The 21,386-nt window shown below is 27.5% G+C and overlaps 4 protein-coding genes across 5 annotated transcripts in view; 2 read left to right on the forward strand and 2 right to left on the reverse strand.

The window, feature by feature from the left end:
* Positions 1-1,835: 1,835 nt before the first annotated feature.
* Positions 1,836-10,894, reverse strand: LOC132925681 (uncharacterized). The gene is made up of 9 exons (XM_060990056.1): positions 10,879-10,894; positions 9,941-10,099; positions 6,871-7,041; positions 5,491-5,681; positions 4,395-4,545; positions 2,701-2,834; positions 2,496-2,627; positions 2,095-2,160; positions 1,836-2,024 (listed from the first exon to the last, which is right to left on the reverse strand). Exons 1-9 carry the CDS (start codon positions 10,892-10,894, stop codon positions 1,836-1,838), a joined length of 1,209 nt encoding a protein of 402 aa, XP_060846039.1.
* Positions 10,895-12,591: 1,697 nt separating this feature from the next.
* Positions 12,592-15,459, forward strand: LOC132922835 (histone-lysine N-methyltransferase Suv4-20-like). Of its 2 annotated transcripts, XM_060986559.1 has the most exons (3): positions 12,592-12,725; positions 12,799-12,947; positions 13,772-15,459. In XM_060986559.1, the coding sequence occupies exon 3, from the start codon at positions 13,783-13,785 to the stop codon at positions 14,764-14,766; it is 984 nt and encodes a 327-aa protein (XP_060842542.1). In that variant the 5' UTR covers positions 12,592-12,725; positions 12,799-12,947; positions 13,772-13,782; the 3' UTR covers positions 14,767-15,459. The 2 variants fall into 2 exon arrangements, with proteins under 2 accessions (XP_060842542.1, XP_060842549.1); XM_060986566.1 differs by lacking the exons at positions 12,592-12,725; positions 12,799-12,947 and adding an exon at positions 12,954-13,106.
* A 303-nt stretch (positions 15,460-15,762) lies between these two features.
* Positions 15,763-17,836, reverse strand: LOC132922852 (retinal rod rhodopsin-sensitive cGMP 3',5'-cyclic phosphodiesterase subunit delta). The gene is made up of 5 exons (XM_060986575.1): positions 17,422-17,836; positions 17,293-17,355; positions 17,070-17,205; positions 16,724-16,845; positions 15,763-16,427 (listed from the first exon to the last, which is right to left on the reverse strand). The coding sequence occupies exons 1-5, from the start codon at positions 17,460-17,462 to the stop codon at positions 16,346-16,348; spliced, it is 444 nt and encodes a 147-aa protein (XP_060842558.1). The 5' UTR covers positions 17,463-17,836; the 3' UTR covers positions 15,763-16,345.
* A 207-nt stretch (positions 17,837-18,043) lies between these two features.
* The window catches only part of LOC132922827 (RING finger protein 207-like), a 29,019-nt gene continuing 25,676 nt past the window's right edge, over positions 18,044-21,386 (forward strand). The window contains exon 1 of the mRNA XM_060986549.1: positions 18,044-18,496. Coding sequence (XP_060842532.1) covers positions 18,264-18,496 — 233 coding nt within the window. The 5' untranslated portion in view covers positions 18,044-18,263. The remainder of the gene's footprint in view (positions 18,497-21,386) is intronic.

The following is a 21,386-nucleotide window of genomic DNA, read 5'->3' on the forward strand; positions in this document are numbered from 1 at the left end:
TTATATAATAATTAATAAGTTATAAATATGATTAAGAGGATGTCACATACCAGCATGTGTTGTCTCCGTATTATCTAGTCTAGGACATCGTGGAGGCTTTAATTGATATTTTTATTTTAAAATGACTTATGAGCATTTAAAATTTAAATTTTACTCACTTTAAAATGAAAACATCATTAAAAGCATACGCGATGCCCTAGATAATATTCTCACCTAAAGTTTGATAATAGGTAAATTGACTCCAATTTGACTCTAGTGTTAACAACATAAAATGGGTTCTGCTGAACGCAACTTTGCTATGATCTTAGATCTACAATAGTAAGACGGAGACAATACATGCGAGTATGACATCGCTATAATAATATAGGTACCTGTTATAATATGGATGTATACACAGTGATAGTAACTTTTAACACTTGGCTCAACACATTATTTGTGTAGATACCTACCTACTTCTTAATGTCTCTTAATATTTTATCATATTTCTCTTCTAAACTAAAAATACTTACAAATATTTATTCATTCAATATTTAGATACCTATTATAATATAGGCAGATATTGAAAAAATGAAAACTGTAGAAAATTATACTACCTATAGGTAAGCGTCCACTGGGTAAGCAATATAAAAATTAAGTATATTTAGCTACTTCAGGGCTCAAATTAAAATCAAATAATAAACGTACCTATACATATAAGTACCTAGTAATATTGATTTTATAATAATATATTATAAAATAAATAGTATTACGAACTAATTGTCAGGGCGAATATATTCAGTTTTAGTTGTGAGCGTAGTTTTGCTATGACTAAGTATGACATCAATATACGTAAAGGATACTCAATAAACAAATGATCAAACATTATGTAACTATATAAATACATAACTTAAAAATAACGAATTCAATTGTTCATTTTCAAATATTTGGTTAACGTTTGCTTTTTAATGGACATCATGCACATATTTTTAGTAAATCCCTCCCTATTACGAAGTACATGGTTCTTCATTTCTTCGTATAACTGCTATAATTATAATATATGCACTTAGTTCAGTCGCATGTACAGTGTGCGGGGAAAACGCATTATTTATGGTACACAATTGGTGAACGACGATATGTTATACATTTAACATTATACTTATAATTTTTTAATTTGATTTAAATAAATTTTAGTGAAGGTTTGGTGTGCCGACCCATTAGCAGATTCCAGAAGCAATTGTTGTAAATTCATTGGGCTCCTAATAAATAATTTAACCACATTAATAGTTTAAATTACATATCTAATTACATATTGTGAGTAAATCGTTGTTGTTGTTTTTTGGTATTACGATGATTGTTGTCATAATTATCGGACGTCGGGAAAAAGAGCCTATACTCTCCAACAGTGATCGTCAAAGATGTGTGAAACAATAAAAAAACGTATATTAATCATAATAGTTGTTTCGAGTACACAAAATTAATATCAGTAGAAATTAATCAAATTATAAAACAAACAAATTCTATTAATATAATAGTAGTTTTTCAACCTAATTAAATTTAAACCGTTCCGTTCATATCATTTGTATCAGACATCAGTATAATAGTACCAATAACATCACAAAACAACTGTGTGTAAGTAACTTTATTGGAGGTAAGCTAATTATTATAAATAAACAAGTGGGTATAAATAATTTACTCCTTATTTGAAAATGAGTAATCCAAGGAATTTAGTAATCAGTCAATCGTTATGTAAATGAATATATATATTTAACAAAAACCACAATATTTAAAAAATTTTAAAGTTGTAATATTTTGATGAATCTAAAATGTTACAAATTACAATAAATAATTATAGACATTTATGTATGACTAACATTATTTAACTTCACACAGTCATTAATTGAGTGTCTACCAGTAAAACCACGAATCATTATCGAAAAGGTTATAAATTTATTTTTCGAATCACAATCACATTGCGCAGTGGGGTCGATTGTATCGATATACTTTGATACGATTCCTTGTGCTTGCATGTTTTTAGCAAACCAGCCCTATAAATTAAAAAAAATAATTTAAATTGATGCATGTATATTATTGTATTTAAATTCTTTAAGATATTACTTTTTTATAGAATGAAGCTGCACTATCAGCACACCAGTAAATATCATAATTGTCAGCTTCACAAAACTGAAATTTTTCAAACATGTTTTAAAAGATTATTTTAGGTATTTATTTGTGTATTTTTGGATGTATAAGTACCTAAAATCTAAATTCCTATAATAGATGATTAGAACGATGTATAAAATATTAATAACTAATACCTATATTATATAACCAATATATCAGCTATGGGTAATTATAATCAATACTAATAATGCCCTTTATTTTAATTAATTTGGAATAAAAATGTTTTGCTGTTTTAGTAGTAAATACTAAATAGTAATAATAGATATCAATTTAAAACTTATATTTCTTTTTTTTATTAGATAGATTAACATAATTTATTAGTATTATGTGTATACTTTTTTATATGTCACGCTACACGTGGGTAAATATTCAGTTGACGTGACATTAGGTGTTGGATTCACTGAAAACTCAAGATAAATTTTGTCCCTTGCAATTGTTGAACTATTTAAGGCTTTTTCGAATGTTGTCTGAAAAATTAAAAAATATTTATCAAAATTAAGTTAGATATCTATAATACGGTAGTATACTTAATATTTTTACCAAGGAATGAGTGCTATTTAAAACATTATTTATTGGAACAATTCCGCCTTTAAAGAATTCATTACATGGATTGAAATCATGAAAGCCAATTATAAAATAGTCCATCACATCATTTAATACCGTAAAATCAAACCCTAACAAAAAAACAACAAATACATAATGTTATTTATTTAGAGAAAATTTATCATAAATAATAAGTAATTAATATACCTAATTATAGCTAAATATAGCTATTGTAATGATGTGAAACCATTATTTCAGTATTTATGTTTTATTAAATGCGATCCACAGTCTTAAAACTAACAATCTTGGTATAATGAGATAGAATAACGGTCCCCACTACGTGGCCCTTGTGCAGTCTACTTTAAAATTGAATAGTACATTCTAAAATCTAACATAATATAATAATAATCACTCAAACACATTTCAAGTTTTTAAAAAATTTCGCTAATAGATTTCAGCCAATCAAACTTAAAAAATTGTATACTTTACAATTTTACATTTTTTACATTAATTAACATTTTTAACATTTTTACACATTATAAAGTATAATTTTAGCCAATCAAACTTTAAATTTTTTTTAAATTTAAATACTACCTATATTATACATTTTTTTATTTAGATTATTATTACATTATTTTTATTTTTTATTTATTTTAAATTTTAAATAATAGTTAATAAATTATAGAATTTTAAAATACTATTTGTCTATCAACCTTTTTGTGGTCAAAATAATAAGTGTGCGGTTTTTGGATACAACAATTTTAAAAATTGTGCGGTTTTAATATTTTAAATGTGTGCGGTTTTAACCTACCAAAAGTGTGTGGTTTTCTCCTGTATTTTATCAAAAGTGGGCGGTTTTAGGATTCAACGAAAGATTGACAACCACTGTGATAGACAATGGAATAAAAGAGCGTAAACTTCATAAATATTAACACTTGTATTGAATTCTAAATGTATTATAATTATAGAGATAGGTATGATAAAAATTCACAAAAACTAACTATTAATGAAATACAAATATTTAGAGAATCTGAAAAACACAATAGATGATTTAAAATTAAAATAAGATGTTCTGCCCATTAACGTAACAACGTATTATTATCACTTTAACCTCAATAGTATTTTGAGAGGTATTACAAGAAATTCAACTTTTCTATTGGTAAGTTCGTAACAATATTTCAATGTACCCACGTTAGGTTGACGAATAAGGTCTAACTAAATGTTTTATCTAATATTGTAAACATCAAAGTCCTAACGTTACTCTGTTTGGTATTGATTTGATCTATCACTCAACACTCAACATTTATACTGCAGTTACTATCACGTATCAATGTATCACTATTATGAAACATTTAATATAATAAATAAGTATATATTTATATTAGTTATATTACTAATTAGTAATTCAGGGGTGGCTTTAGTTCTTTGGCTGGGGGGGGGAATATTTTTTTTTACAATAATATTATACAAAAATATAACAATGAAAATATTTGACAAAATAAAGAGTAAGATGTCTTGGGGGGCATGGCCCCTATGTCTCCCCTCCCTAAAAGCCGCCACTGTAGTAATTAATGTGTACTTGAAGAAAAAAATGCTAAAAAACACTAATTTAATTCTTAATTACAAATAAACCATAAAACATACACATACGTTTTTATTAAAGTTTTTTTTATGTTAACTAGTGTACTTACAATCTGGGGACATTGAATTATCACTATAAAATATCATGTGACTTGCACTCACATATAATCCAATACTCAAATTGGGAATTTTGTTTTTCAGTAGAATTACATATTCTTTTAAACTGCTGAAGAAAGTTGTATCAAAATGAAAATCTAAATTCTAAAAAAAAAATATTAATTTATCAGTATCAATTAAATTGTACCCAGTGGCAGATCCATAAATTCATCAAGGCGGGGGGATAATTAAAATATATCCATCAGATACTATTCATACCTACTTAATAACATAATTATTAATATAAACATTAATTACTTATTATAATATTCATCATTTAGAATTTATTCTTACAAACTGATATTAATGACAACATTTTTATACTTTTATAAATTTATAAAATTTAAATATAATAGGCTTAAGGGGGGGGGGGTATTTACCCTTTTACCACTCCCTTGGATCCGCCACTGATTGTAACTATCTACATTGAATGGTTATGCTTATATATATCAGTGAACATATTTGTATACAAATATGCCATTGATGTGAATGCTATCTATACGTATTCATATCGTAAATTCGTACTACAATATCCTACTAAATAATTAATAATATTTTATGTTGCTAACATGGCGATATTATTATCCTATTAATTTTTAAGATCGAGTTTACGTAACAATTCGTCAACTATACCAATGCAGTATATCATATTATCACTACAGCACGATTGTACATTTGTACCTGAAAAAAAACGTAACAAGATTGCGTTCCGTAGTCCGTGAAATATAGGTATTCCGTCGCAAAATTACTTCGAGAATAGTTTACACCAAGTCAGTAAGGGTTGTACAATAACCCAACAAAGGACTTTGGAGATGATTTAGAGTTTAAACGTAATTTTAGTTTTTAGAAAGATAATAATAATTATGTTTTTATTCTGTAGTAGTGTTAAAGTGTAATCAATTTATCTTTCAATCTTTAACAATTTAACAGGTGCTTTATAACTTCCAATATAGAATATATTTAGAACTTTTATTATTATAACGCGGGTATCTAGTGACGATTCAATCGAAAAGTAATTGCACCACATTGCCTATATAAGTTTGTACTTACACTATTATAATCATAGTTTAAATTCTTTAGTATTAAACCCGATACATTAAAAGGAGTTAAAAAATTGCTTATTTTTTCCAATGAAACTGATGCATTTGAAGAACTAATTGCTTCCATCCAAGCTTCTTGGGTTGTATAACCATAATATAAATATAATGATTTCCCAGATGATCCAAGAGTATTTATATTAGCTGTAAATAAAAAAAAAATAGATTTTTACAAAAAATATAGTATCCTCATGATTGTTGCACTCAAACATTTATATAACCATATAGATAAAGGCACCTTTTTTTGTCTAGAATATACCTACCTCAATTATTTAATCATTAAAAAATAAGTATATTTAAAATTATATTTAAGTTAATGAAATGATAGTTGTTTAGATCTCAAATAAGTACCTACTATTCGTTGATTTTGATTAACATTTTTATTTATTTGTACTTAAAGTACATTAAATATAGATATATTATTAGTTATATATATATATTCAATTACGTAAGAAACTAGAGATGCACCCTATGATATAAATCAAACTATTCAAATTATAAAAGTTATAGGTAGGTATCCAATACAATGTATTGTATTTAAATGTTACTAGTGAATGATTTAATAAATACGAATTAATAAAAATGAAAACTAATTTACATTTTTATATAATACAAAACCTTTAATATTACTAATTATTAATAAATTATTTTGGGATTTTTTTTTTTTTATTAATAAATATATAAGTATTACAAAAAATATTATGAAAAAAGTAAAAGTAACTAGTATTGAACAAAAATTTAAAGTTTGGACAATTTTTTGTCTAACAAAACTAATTATTAGCTTACACTAAAGGGGCGTCATTTCAGGTTTTACTATACTAGGATAAACTTTAGACCATCTCTTTTACAAAAAAGTGTAAATAATTAAAGTTTGTTCCTCCCACAGCTTGTGCTTCTTACAAGATATGACTACCGCCGCCATCGGCGCCATTATGTTTGTATAGTTGTATCGCCGATCTGTTGAGGTAGTCTGTCGTTTGTTTTTATTTGTTATTTTTCTCCCATTATATTATTAATTGTATAAAATTGTATAAAACAAGTAAATGAAATATTAAATTATACAACTTAATAAACTATTTTATACTAAAATTTTTTTTTATTTTGCGAAGACAGTCATATCGTTCACGGTCGGCCCACTATTATAAACATTTAATTTGAGTTAGTGACAAAATACTATATTTATTCCACCCCCATGGTGCGCTATAAATTTAAAAACCTTATCCCGCTTTATAATTTGCATAATAAAAATGTTACTACTGTTACCTACACATCTATCCTCTATTTATAAATACAATTTATGATCATTTTTTTTTCAATGATAGTTTTTACTTACAATCATCATTTTTAGTATAACTAGACAATAAATCAGCATTAAAAGTTACTCCATCATAAACTAATGAAGTGCACCATGTTGATATCTCATTTATTGGCATGGGTTTATTTGCACAGTAGTATCCATATTCATCAAACTCTCCTAAATACATACACGGCGCTATTCCAAGTACTGAAAATATAATGATTTCATATTACCTACTTTATTGTCTTTTTTTTTTAATTATTTTCATTTCGAGTAAATTTAATACTTAAACCAATCATGGTAGGAAAGTAGTTATTTCTACAAAATATTTTCTTATTTTTAAATATTGGTACCATTAGAAGGGTGATTTATTGCCACGCCGTATTTTGAAAATTGTTGTTAGTTGTTTTCACTGTATTGTTAGATATTTATTTATGAGGTTGGTGTGCCTAATTCTTACTGTGGTAATTATGTCTAAATGGTAACTATGTTGAAAAAAATACTCATTTTATTTATGTCATTTTTTTTTTAACTATTGTAGCTTGTTTGTGGCTGATATTTTTTTACCCGATATTCTTTCCACATCTAGAAAATAAGTATACTTTATTTTTACTATCTTGGTGGCATAGAAGTATTATTGTGGTTTTGGATATGTGAGAAATGAGATGCTATAACCTCGTTTGATACTATGTCAACTTTTGTTTTTTATGAATAAAATGTCTAACATACTATAAATTAATAAATACATAAATAGTAAAAACATACATAAATGTTTCCAAGTAAAAATTTTTATCACTATCGGTTTATAATTTAATAATTTTTCTAAATTATTAAATTTGACTCTAACTGTTCAGTCATTGTTGCATCAATGACTTATTTATGAATTTGATTTTTTTATATATCATTTACTTTTAGATTTTGAACATTACGAGGAATGAATTTTTACAATAAAATATTTTTTGATTTGAATGACAGTTATCACATTATTGATCAGAAGATTTGATACTACAGTCTTTTAAAAGATATGGAATGTTGTTTTCAGGTGTTGGTATTGTTAATTTGTTGATTTCTTATTTTTGGAGACGGAAAATAAAAATTCTGAGTATTTTTCTTAACAAACGAATAAATCTAATTGGTACTTTAGCGGGTGAGAAGTAAAAATTTCAAGAAATTGGAGAAAAACAAAAATATGGTCAAGTGAGTACCGCTTTGGCGCTTTGCTATACATAAAGTGTCGAGTCACTGTATAGTGTTAATTACTGGGTTAAATTTGATTTAAATTATATATAATTTTAAATTAAAAACAATTCTGAGTGGCAACGGTTTGTATGAATTGTGCACTTGTACTATTCTAATGTAGTATGTTTTTTGATATTGTGAAAATCTTTTTATCGACATATATAAATTATATATAGAAAAAATTTTTTTTAAAAAAATGAAATTTCAAATACAAATATAAGAGCTCATAAAGAGTCAAAATATTCAGGAAATACTAACAAACTAACATAAATATTTGGTTAAAAGTTGATCAAGTATCAGCAATTATTCCTTTTGAAGTTATACCGGAAAAACAAAACCAATTTTGTCAAATTTCCAATTTTTCTTAATTTTTTTTTTTGTTTTTAATTGGTATCTATATAACTATACTTAATTAACAATATTACTTGAATTATAAGCGTTGATTGTAATCCTTTGATTTAGAAGAATAAAATTCATAAGTAATAAAAAACATTTCATTTTTATTATTTTAAAAATTATACAAAATAATGCAATTTAATTATAACACAAATTATAATTTCTGGTATTAGATTATCAAGTTGGTTCTTTTAATAACCAGATATTTATAAATTATACTATCTCGCAGTTGTATTTGAATAGTAATAAATAATAATATAATCATTTTAAGCAACTGTACAAATAAATAAATAAAATAAATAGCAATAATTACGTCCATTATATATATCTCAGTATATATAAGTAATGTAATCATAAAATACAATAAAAACTTTTTTCGGCATTAAAATAATCGAATTATATTTATACACCTAAAAAGTTAATTATAAATTATGAATTTATGCCATTCATCTGCAGTTGTATTTAAATATAAAATAATATGTTAATTATGTACATATAAATAAATAATCAGCAATTATTTAATTATAAACATTATAGTAGGTATTACACAATATATACATACATGGGTGCCGGGTTTTCTAATTTTCATGGGATGCCAAAAATCCCAAAATTATTTAACTTATAATCAAAATGAACAAAAAAATTCAACAAAGCTTTACATAAAAATAATCATTTCTATTCCTATGTCTATACATGTATAATATTAAGGTATTGAATATTTATATGTTTTATTTATTTCATGTGGGATGCTCGAACACCACAGCACCCCAATAGTCGGCGACCATGTATACATATAACAATATAGGTACCTCCAAAGAATAGTATATATCAGTAGTTTTCAACCTGTGCGTCCCGGATCCCAGGGGCGTCGTTGGTTATTATTAAAGGAGCCGCGTCCGTAGTATAAACTAATAATAAAATTGTAAACCATATGTTTTTATTATTATCATTATTCGTATGGGAGCCGTATATTTGATTCCAAAATCAAAAGGAGCCGTGAACCCAAAAAGGTTGAAAACCACTGGTATATATCATAAAATATATTAGGTATTTAAACTATTAATTCGTCATACATTATCAGTGACGTAGTCACGTAGAGAATTTAGTAATAGCAGATTAGGTATATCGTACAAAATACATATGATATGTATAAATTGGTATACAAATGGGTACCTAGGTAGGTCGTAGGTTAAAAAAAAAACGATGAGGCGCAAGGAGATCTTATGGTCGGATTCTCTTAAAAATGCATATATATATATATATGGTTATAACCAATTCACGAATATATAGGTTATTGGGTGTTTGCGCTTCCTCTCGCCGGATGGATTAAGCACAACGGATTTTAAAATTTCCGTCGACGACAGCAGCAGTGACGCTTTAAGAGCCGGTGGTGGGGTGGTGGAGACAACGGTGTCGTTGGTACCAAATGCGAAACCGGAGGTTTCGGCACCGATGACTTATTATTACTCACTGCATGTCGAAACTCCTAATGTATCTGGTCGACTGTAACCGTGGTTATCGGGGGAAGGCATTCTAGTTGATCCAAAGTCATGGCAACTAGCCAACTCCAACGCCTGATGGGACGAATAATTCAATGCAATGATGTTTAATTGATTCTTCATTACATCTCCTGCACACGCAAACATACAAAAACATGTATAGTAAAAATAATATTGATTTATCGTAAATATCATAAAGACGTTTAATAGAAATGTATTACTTTCTAGTTTCTAGGATTTCGTTCCAGGCTTTAAGTGATCCGCACTTCCGAATCGACTTTTCAGTATCACCTAAGCAAACGAACAACGTGTGGCATATAGCACGTACGTGTTTTTAATGTAAAAATAATATATACTAAAAGATTGTAAAACGTAAATTACTTTTTAGTTTTTATATAGGTAAGTCAATTCTATTTCAAAGTCATGAAATATTGTATTCGACATATCGTAACAATTTTTTATTGTTACAATATCGCACCCAAGTCTCCTGAGTTTATCTTCAATTGTCTCTGTTACCGACTGCTGGTCTTTAGACAATTTATTAATTTTGTCGTGTAAACACTGCACCGAAGACGTGTATGATTTGCCCGTCCACGTGTGTGATTGGGCCATGTTCGTTAACAAAGATTCTTCATATTGACGCAACTGAAATTGAAGTAAAAATAATTTATTATTTTGTTTATAATAATGTCCCACAATCATTTCGTAAAATCATATTTTTATTTTATAACTTATAAATTACAGTTTAACGGACAAAGGTCTTTAAAATAAGATTGTGATATCTCGATATTTACTATATTTGTTTTTCTTCGCTGTGTCCAACCATATCTATATAATATTAATCACATAAGATATTTCAATATTTGCATAATAACAATTAACATTATCCATCATTTATAACAATTATTACCTGATAATTCTGTCATTCTTTTTTCTAATACTAAATTGTATTTTTTAATTATTTTTAATACTTCTTTTAATATTTTATTATCAATACCTATATCCTGATACAGTATCTTTCACTGCCGGTAAATTAACTTGTATCTACTTCCGTAGCTTTATATTTATCATAAATAACCGTTTTAAGGTAATTCTGTAAAATACGATATAATACGATACGAATATCTTTCCTTTTGAATATCCCATACATGACAATAACGAATAACGCCAAGTAAAAATAAAATGATTAAATAAAGCATAGTTGGTATATCACTCCAAAAATCTCTCTGAAAATGCTTATAAAGTCAAGATTAAATAATCTGAAATGAACTTTTAGTTAAACAATAATAAAAGACAATTGTTTATTTTATACATATAGCTACCGCCTACCAATATACCATAGAGACTAATTTACTTTCTGTATTAAATAATTTAAAATGATATACTTAAAAATTTGAACTTTAAATGCTTATAAACAAAAATTGTGACCAACGATTTTTATTATTTTTTTTCTATTATGATAATTGATAAGTACAACTTATAATAAACCTTGTATTAAATTTAAAAATTTTTTTATCTGCATTTCAAAAATAAAACTTAGAAAAATCGAAAATTTAAATTGCCTATAAATAACTTAAAAAAAGTCAAATTATTTTGAAAATGTAATCGTAAATATATAACACTAATATAAACACGTCATGGTGAAAATTTTAAGTATTTATTTTTGAGTTACAACAAAATAAAAAAATCGATTTTGTCGAAAACTTTAGATTATGCGTAAAAATTCCCGTTCTTCTGTTACTTTTTTAGAGTTTTTCCTGATGCTTTTGAAATCTACTGGATTTTTTTTACTTTTGTCCCCCCAAAGTACAAACTAAATTCAATTTCCTTTTCAAAAAGGGCCTGAAGTTAAAAATCAAAAAACTATTATTACTCCAAAACGTGATGCAGATACAAAAATAATAATAATAATAAAAAAACATATTTCCTTGTAAAATCAATACATTCATCACCGTTCAGAATTTAATAATATTGTATACGAAACAGGTTTTGCTCAATTATAAATTATAATAAATAATAATATATGGTACTGATATATAAACTATAGTGCAAGGGTCCGAAACCTATTCGTGTAAATGAGATATTTTTTTCAAACAATTGAAAATTCATGTCACATGACTGGTTAAGATAAAAAAAACATATTTAAGTATAGAAAATGACTACTATTTTATTTCACTTAACAATTCCATTGAAAATTGGTAGAAATTAAAAACATAATAATTAGTCTTGAATTTTGAAAAAAATTTATTTTCATTAATACATTATAATTTTACAGTGCATTATATCATTATTATTATTGTTGTTAATACAAATAAGATATAATATTATTAAATTATAATATAGGTAATAACAGTATAATACTCGAAAATATAGACTTTAGAGGCACAGGTTGCATACGGCTCCGGAGCCGAGGGTTAGTTACCCTTCTATAGTTCTATATAATGTCGGTCGCTATTAGAGTTAGCTGTATCTATAAACCTGTTGTAACTTGTAAGTACTAAGTAGTATTGTACATTTGTACTAAGACAGTAAAGACACTAAGTACATAATAGCCATTAGTCTGTATTTTAAATATTGTATTGTAATATTCTGACCAGCTACGGGATTCACGGCGTTTACGCGGGAAATTTTTCGAGACGTTCCTAACGTCCATCCGTAGTCCGTTGACAGTGTGATAAGAGGGTAACGGTTTTCGTAACTCCAGCGTTCAGACTTCAGATCCCAGAAAGACGAGACTGTTGAGTCTTCGGAATATTGGTATATTTTCAATTTTTGATACTTGATACACCGCCACACCGGCCTATAATTAATTTCAATAATTTCCTTCTAGTTCAGAGTTCAGCCGCTGATCTGTGGATCGTGGACGTGCATATCGACTGTCGCTTTGTCGATAAAACTTACTCGGAACGGTCGGAAATCGGTGTTGTACTGTTGTTAGGCTGTCGCTGTTCGTGGTACAGCTGATCACTGTCGTTTCGGGTAAGTGGCAATAATTAATATCTACCTACCGACCGATATACCGAATCTTAATATTCCTCGGATCGGATATTCAAACCCGAATAACGACGGTTTAAACTGAACGAATCGGACAAAAATATATTTACGTGAATATCCGGTTCTCTGGAATTAAACATTTAGGTATGAATACTATAAGTCAAAAATGCAAAAACCGACAAGTACCTTGGTACTGCGTTTGTGAGCAGTGTGCTTTAATTATTGTATGTAGACAAGTGGACATATTAACATACAGTAAAATTTGTTTATTATATGACTATAATATCAAATTATATTTTAAAATGTTCATTCTTGTCACCACCACTGATTTTGTATGTCAATTTAAATTTAATTTGCAAACTTTTCCTTAAATTGTCCATAAATAATCTACAAGCCTAGTACCTAGTTTTTGACTTGATGATTTTCCATTCCGTCATTATTAGTCTATATCCATTTCCATGTGCAATCTGTCTAAAAAAATATCCACCTATTTATCTTAAGAAAATATACACATTCACTAATGCCAAAATATTAAATTCTAAATTATTTTGATAAATAATTTGATTAAATGTTTTAAAATAATAAATCTGATTATTATTGTGATTACTTTATAGTTAATATAATATATTATAATAAATCTATTTAAATCATAATATTTGCTTATTAAAAAATACCTACTTTTTCTTTAAATTAATGTATGCTTTACTGTTTGCTTAACATATGATTTTTCATTTTTATAATCATTATTTTATAAGTAATAAACCTAATATTACCAATATTAATAACATAAATATTACATCATTTTTCAGATAGATAAATTATGAAACCTCAAGATCTGTGTGATATTGATGACTTAGCTACATCACTTGTTGTTGATGTTTTCCTTGGATTTAATACCCACAAAATGAATATAGAACATAAAGATAGGTATAAATGTAAATCAGATTTAAAACCTATTATTGATGAATTCATAAAAAATCAAAGTATGAAAAAAGCTTTTGATTCATTTTGGAATCGAAAGTATATACCTGATCATTTATTTAAGGTATCTTATAAGAAATTAGTCAGAGACCATATTGAAAGATACATGGGAATGTTTTATTTGGATTCTGGTTTTCAAATTGAGCCATGTTATAGATATTCTTTAGAAAATAAAGTAGGAGCCAAAGTAAATGCTACCAGTTATTGGCATAAAGATGGAATCATTAAACGATTAGTTGGTTGTGTGGCTGAGTTGACAGAAAAAGAAGAAGATGAAATCTTACATATTGGAAAGAATGATTTTTCAGTTATGTATAGCTGTCGCAAAAAGTGTGCTCAACTTTGGCTGGGCCCAGCTGCATATATCAATCACGATTGCCAGGCCAATTGTAAGTTTGTAGCTAATGACAAAGGAACAGCTTGTGTTAAAGTACTCAGAGATATTAAACCTGGTGATGAAATAACATGCTTTTATAGTGCTAATTTCTTTGGTGAAAATAATGTTAATTGTGAATGCTGCTCGTGTGAAAAGTTATGTAAAGGAGCTTTTAAAACCAATGAAGAACAACCAAAACTGGGACGATACAACTTCAGGCAAACTCATGGTCGAACCAATACTTACCGGTCTCCAGATAAAAGCAAAAAAGTTAAGGAACCAAAGACACCTAAAAAGAAAAAGAATGTGGTTTTGGAACCAGTTACTCCTAATAAAAATCCTGAAGTTGATAAGGGTGAAGCTTTGCTTGGATCGCCATACACAAAAATAATCCAAAAAACAAGAGGCTTAGATTTAGATCAAGCATCAAAATCACCAGAAAAGTAATGTCATTACAATAAGGAAATGAAACATTATTTTTACAATATTGAATATACAATTAAATAAATCACTAATGAATTATTGTATAATCGATAAATTAAAATTAGAAATTAAATATAATTTGTACTTATATTTCAATTGAAATTTTAAGTCTTTCTAGTGCAACAGTTTTTTTTTATATATAAAATTGTTAATATTATTATAATTGTTTAACTATCACCGATTGTTTTCATTAGGCATTTATTGACCAGTAATAGAATTTTTACTATTTGATAAGTAATTAGCAACCACAGAAAATTATGTATCTAGCTCTCAATTTTAATTTTAATAATGATGTATATATTATAGTTATTTGACGACTGTTTGACTTTCTGTAATCTTTCAAATGTTTTATTTTTAAAATAGGATGGATACAAGTATCAGTTATAAAACTATAAATTACTTGTGAAATTCTTATTTTTGTCTTGCACGCCTATATTATATAGTTAGTACAGTAAAATCTCACTCAATATGGCTTATTAACAATAAGGTTACAATGGTTTTATGACTTATTATTTAATAGTATTAATTTTTTTATGCTGTTCTTCAATAACTTTCTATATACTTTAATTGTAATATTTAAACATTTTTTGTTACTGTTCACATTTTTACTTTTTGTAATTTAAATAAACCATAAATATACTTACCTAACATTCAAAATATTTTATTATACTTCAATATATGAAATTAAACTGCGTGTAACATCTTAAAACTATAAAACAGCAATTATGGGCATAGGTAGGAAATATTTTCGGAGGGGTTTTTTGTCAAATCCATATTAATATTATAAAATTATGAATAATTTATTTGTATTAATTAAATAATACAATTATTTTATTTTATTTCGGGGGGTGTTTGAACACCCACCCCCCTTACTTACGCCCAATTGTTTTTACAACATTGAATAATAAAAACAGTTAACATAAATAAGGTTAGGTTAGATTAAATGTTCAGATAAACAGGTTTTTATAATATATATGCATATATTTATTAATCAATAAGAATAAAAACATTACAATTAACTAGTAAGTACAGCAATATCATATAATATTATGTGCTAGATAATAAAAATGAACAGCACTTTGGCAGTCTTGTGAAGATACAAATCCTAATTCAACAATGATTTCACAACTCTAACCATGTGTTGATATTAATATTATATAATTTTGGACAAACTTAAGTGTTTTTTTTTTATAAAAAAAAAAATGAATTTTATACTAAGATGATTAAGCAATATAAATATTTGTGTGTAAATTGTATCCTAGTGTACAACTTAATTACTTAAAATAAAATTGAATGTAAAGAACAAAGTAAAAACTCATTGACTATATGGTTTTACATTTAAAATAGTTAAAACATTTTAATAAGTTTAACACTTGTTATGCTCAAGAAAAACATTTAATCACATATAAAAGTAATCAAAGTAGAATACTAAACAATCACAGCAGTGGGAACTTGTTCTCCGTGTTCTCGGACCTTGGTTATGTGTACCAAGCTTTTAGTCTATCTAAGTTTGAGTAGTGCACAAAGTTGAATGCCTTGATGATTAAACATAGTACAACCGGACTTTTGATGATGATATCAGTAAGTCATCATCATAGAAATTTGTTTCTATCACAATATTTCCACTGAAAAAAAAAATTTTTATTTATAATAAGCTTATAACATTTAATGTGTTTATCTTATGGAAAAAAACTATATGTGACATATTAAATGGAAATTAGTGATATAAAATAGAGGCATAATAAATGGTTATCATACATTCATACAAAGGATTAAGCAAAAGTACAATTATTTTTATTATACTATTTTTCATTTATAAAATAAATAATGTATTCTTGTATGTTTTTTAATAGTATTAGAAATAAATCAAAAATCTTAAATAATCACAAACTATACTAAATCATAATTTAGTAAAACTTACTTTAGAACATTAGCAGGCATCATTTGTGATTCTGGTGCTGCTTCAATAAGTGACTGCCAGGTGTTGGTTGAATTGGGAATAACAAACCCAAATTCAAAATACCATTCTTCGAGACAACGTCCCTAAAATATATATTTATATTCATAATATAAATTTAAATAGATTAAAATAATGTGTACGCAGAAATAGTAAATTAGTTTTGATTCTATTACAAAAATGTTTTGTTTACTATTATTACGTTAGGGCAATGGGCCAACATATTATCAATAGGTAAATTGTACATAAAAATGTATAATACAGAAAATTATTTATTACAAACTTTCCTACCTAGGCCATATATACATACCTTAAACAGTACTTTTTGTTGTAACCTCAGTTTTTCCATGGGTTCAACAGATGAAAAATTTATCTCCCTAGATACTGCTCGACACTTCAATATTTTTTTCGGTACTTTAGCTTCATGTTCTTTGTCAGGTAATGATCTAATAAAAAGATATTATAAATATTGAAAATTAGCCCATAACTGTATTGTATAGATGGTATAAGAATATTTTGAGTAATTTCCTTACAGATCCTCGGTGCCTTGCCATAATACAACTCCCGTATCAGCATCTCTTAAATTCATCCAATTTCTATGAGAACACAAGAATTTAATTTATGTAATTATTGATCAATACTATCTCAAAAGTTTGACTTACACTTGGAATCCACTTAAAATATCTTCAGGTTTTGGTCCCATAATTTTATTCACAATATAGCTGGTAATGACGCTATTATTTACGGTATAATATATCAACGACAACTCGATTTATCGTTCAGATCGAGCGATAAGACATTTTGAACGATCGAATAGCGATGGGAACAGACTACGAGGGTGATATTGAGACCGGGAGAAAGACGATAAGTACGCAAAAACGATCAAACATAAAATATTGTGTGAACCTTTTCGACGTCCCGTCGGAGTAATGGAAACGGGTGCGCCGAAAATGCGGTTCGTCAATAATGCTAAATGTGATATTAAATATTTATAAAATATGTATACCTAAATTATTACGTACTGTTGTCTGTTGCTAGTTGCTACTCATTAGTCATTAGCGTTATTAGGTCTATTATTATTATTATTATTATTATTTATATTGATAATCATTATCAGGCCGCGACGAATGATTTTTGACGACAGCCGCGATTTTGGTGCTGGAGGAAAAAAATAAACATTGCCACCCGCGAGTTTCACTTCCACGGCCTTCAGCCACACTCTCGCGCCATTCGATAATTTCCTGCAAGGGGGTGGTTGGAGTCGATGCTGCGCGGCGCGGCGCGGGAGCTTTGTATTTTTGCACTTTGCAGCACAGACTACGACGGCCGAACACGACTATCTCTGATCGATCGTACGTCGTGCTCGATGGTCTTACGGTATACATATTATGAAGTGTACGCGTTGATGCGTTGTTTCTAACACAAAATATAACGAACGGACGATTAATTAATTATAATCAATAGATAGGTATATTATAATAAATTATATCGTATCCGCCCGGAAATGACTTCGTCATCCGTCAATGTACAGACCGCCGGGATGTCGGACTCTGCGGCGGCGGCAGCAGCTATAGACGACGGGTCAGGGGCCGCGTCCTGTAATCGCAATCCGCTGCTGTGTTTCCTGTGCGAGGACTACTACGACGATCCTTGTATCCTGATATGTTTTCACACGTTTTGTGCCAAATGCATCCGGACAAAAAACCAGGATGGAAAAATCAACTGTCCCTTGTGCGGGTGAGTATTGTCTGCAGTAAATAAATATTATAAATTATAATATGGTTAAATTGGTAGGTAATAACTAATAACTAGGCAATAGTTAATATATATAGGTATATATAAATTGGCGGTTGGCTGAAATCCCACTAGCCTTCCCAAAAATTATAAAGTTTTAAATTTTATTAACACTTTATGACATAAATATTATATTAGTACTAAGTAGATAAATTGATATTATAGAACTAAACTATAGATAACTTATACATGGATTATTGGCTATATTGTATTGTATATCTAATAAATTAATATTGTAATATATGACATAATATGTAACTAGTGACTATACCTAAAAATATTTTCTACGTACTTACTACTTACATGTTAATTAATAGGTATAAAATTATATATATCATGTATAATAATATGAAAAATTCCCCCTCCCCCACAAAAAAAAAATCCCAAATCTGTCGCTGGTAGTATTTGATTATTATAATAGTTATGGAGTACCTACCTAAGTACCTATTATTATTATTATTATATTTTTTCAATTAGGTAATAAGTAGTAATTATTAACGAATATTTTATATTGTATACCGAATTATAATTATCGAACTCGTATCTATTTACGAATTATTTAGTATAATAGACTATTTATTATATTTATTCCTTAGTATTTAAAGTAGAATAACTCCTAAAGTTTTCGTTCAAATTTAAATTACAATACGTCAAAATTTTCAGAAAAATTACCTGATTCACACCAAGCTTTAAAACATATATATTTTCGATTAAAAAACCAAAATGTATCGCCACAGGATACTCCTTAAAAGTTGTGAAAAATCTAAGTACTAGAAAATATCGCCTTTAATTACATTTAAAAAATCCAAAAATCAGAATTTGAATACATCCATAACTTAAACATAAAAATGGGGGTGAGTATGCTTAAAAAATCACTTTGTATATATTATATATATATGCCAATGTGTGACTTTATAATCTATTAAAAACCATGATTTTATTTATTAGTTTTTATTTTTTGTGTGTACCTATGCAATAATTACTAATAATATCCTTACCTCTTATTACACCCTGTCACCTGTCGTATATTTTTGGCATTTTTGGCATAACAATAAGAAATAACTGTTTTCCTCTTTTATAATCAAAAATTTATGTTTTATAATATTTACAATACTGTCAATATTACAACTATAAACTAGTATAACATAGAATTTAAATAGATTTTAATCTCATTGTTATTGCTTGTTTACAATTTTACATATATTATCGGCACACCCGTAGTCACGTATCGGTTTCGCTAGGATTATACTCTATTCCTACTCTATTCTTCTTCTTTTTTGGCTTTTTACAGGCCTTTAAGGCCATTGCCGCAACAACATATTGTCTCCTATCTTCTCTATCTTATGCCGTTTCTTCAGCATTCCTTATTTCCAACATCTTCAGGTCTTCTTTTATTCTATCTGTCCATCTTTGTCTAGGTCGTCCTCTGAGTCTCTAGTATATAATATTTAATATTGATAAATTTAAAGTTTTGTAACTTAAGCGTGACTAGCCTAAGATAGTCACCTTTTTCTAACTCCATTTACTATACCTAAAGCATTTATGATAAAGCTCCTAATTCTTCATGTTATTTTTTATTTAAACTAAAATATCAACCGTTATTAAACTATTAGTAAAATGTTTAGAGAGTTTATTAAAATCAACAAGTTCTTATAGTGACGCTGAGTTCAAGGCCGCCCGCAGAGAGGGGGCAGGTAGGGCCACGGCCCCTCCGCTCTTTAGGATAATTAGTTTAAAATTTCGATGTTTTCTTATATGTACTTACTCCCTAATTTAATATAATCATTTGGAGTGGAACATTATACGTTATATATGTATAATATTAAGGGATATGTAGGCATTTTATATAATATATAGCATTTATGGAGGGCGATAAGGAGGACTGATAAGGTGATACGAAATTGTTCATCAGTTTTTAATAACATTATTCGGTTTAGCGCATTTATAAAAAAAGCATTTTGTAAGTACAAAAAGTTCCATGAAATTCCACAAGCTAAATCTCGTGTTAAAAGCGGTTGGCATAATCATTCAGTTCAGAAAGCTAATGATTTTATTTCTATTATGAATGGTAAGAAAACTGATGTATATCAAATGGTAAACTCTTCAGTAAGGCAAACAATTGAATCAAATAAAGATAAATTAAAATCAATTATTTCATCAATAATTTTTCTTGGAAAACATGGGTTACCTTTTAGAGGGACATAATATATGATGATACAGCTGTATTTAACAATTTATTAAACTTTAGAGTTGAAAGTGGTGATATAAAATTAGAAAATCATTTAAAAAAAGGCCACAAAAACGCATTATACATTTCTCATAGAATACAAAACACTATAATTTCTAATTTAGGTTCTTTTTTATTATATACATTTAAAACAAAATAATATTATATCCTAATTTATTGAAATTTTACATTTTTTTTTTTACGATTTAATAAAAAACAGAATTTATGATAAGTGTATTGTTTTTTCGCCCCCCCCCCCCGAGAAAAATTTCTGCGGGTGGCCTTGGCTGAGTTCGCAAATTTTTGTGAAACGAAATCTAAAATGTTTGTCTATTTGACTTCTAACTTCTATGTTTCACGCTATCAAGCATCAATTATAATATAATTATTATATAACACCTTATTTAACTTTATTAACTCCTAGAATTCACCTATACCCCCCCCCCCATTTAAGAAGTTAAGCGATCATTGTATATTTATCTTCAACATTGAAGGGGGTTATGATAGAAAATTAGTTTTAGTTATACCTTAAGAAGTTCAAAAGTTGGAAATTCCTAATACTTTCCAAAATAAATGTGTTTTTATGCTTAACTAATTTTTGACAAA

The sequence above is a fragment of the Rhopalosiphum padi genome, chromosome 1, assembly GCF_020882245.1.
Source record: "Rhopalosiphum padi isolate XX-2018 chromosome 1, ASM2088224v1, whole genome shotgun sequence".
NCBI lineage: Eukaryota > Metazoa > Arthropoda > Insecta > Hemiptera > Aphididae > Rhopalosiphum > Rhopalosiphum padi.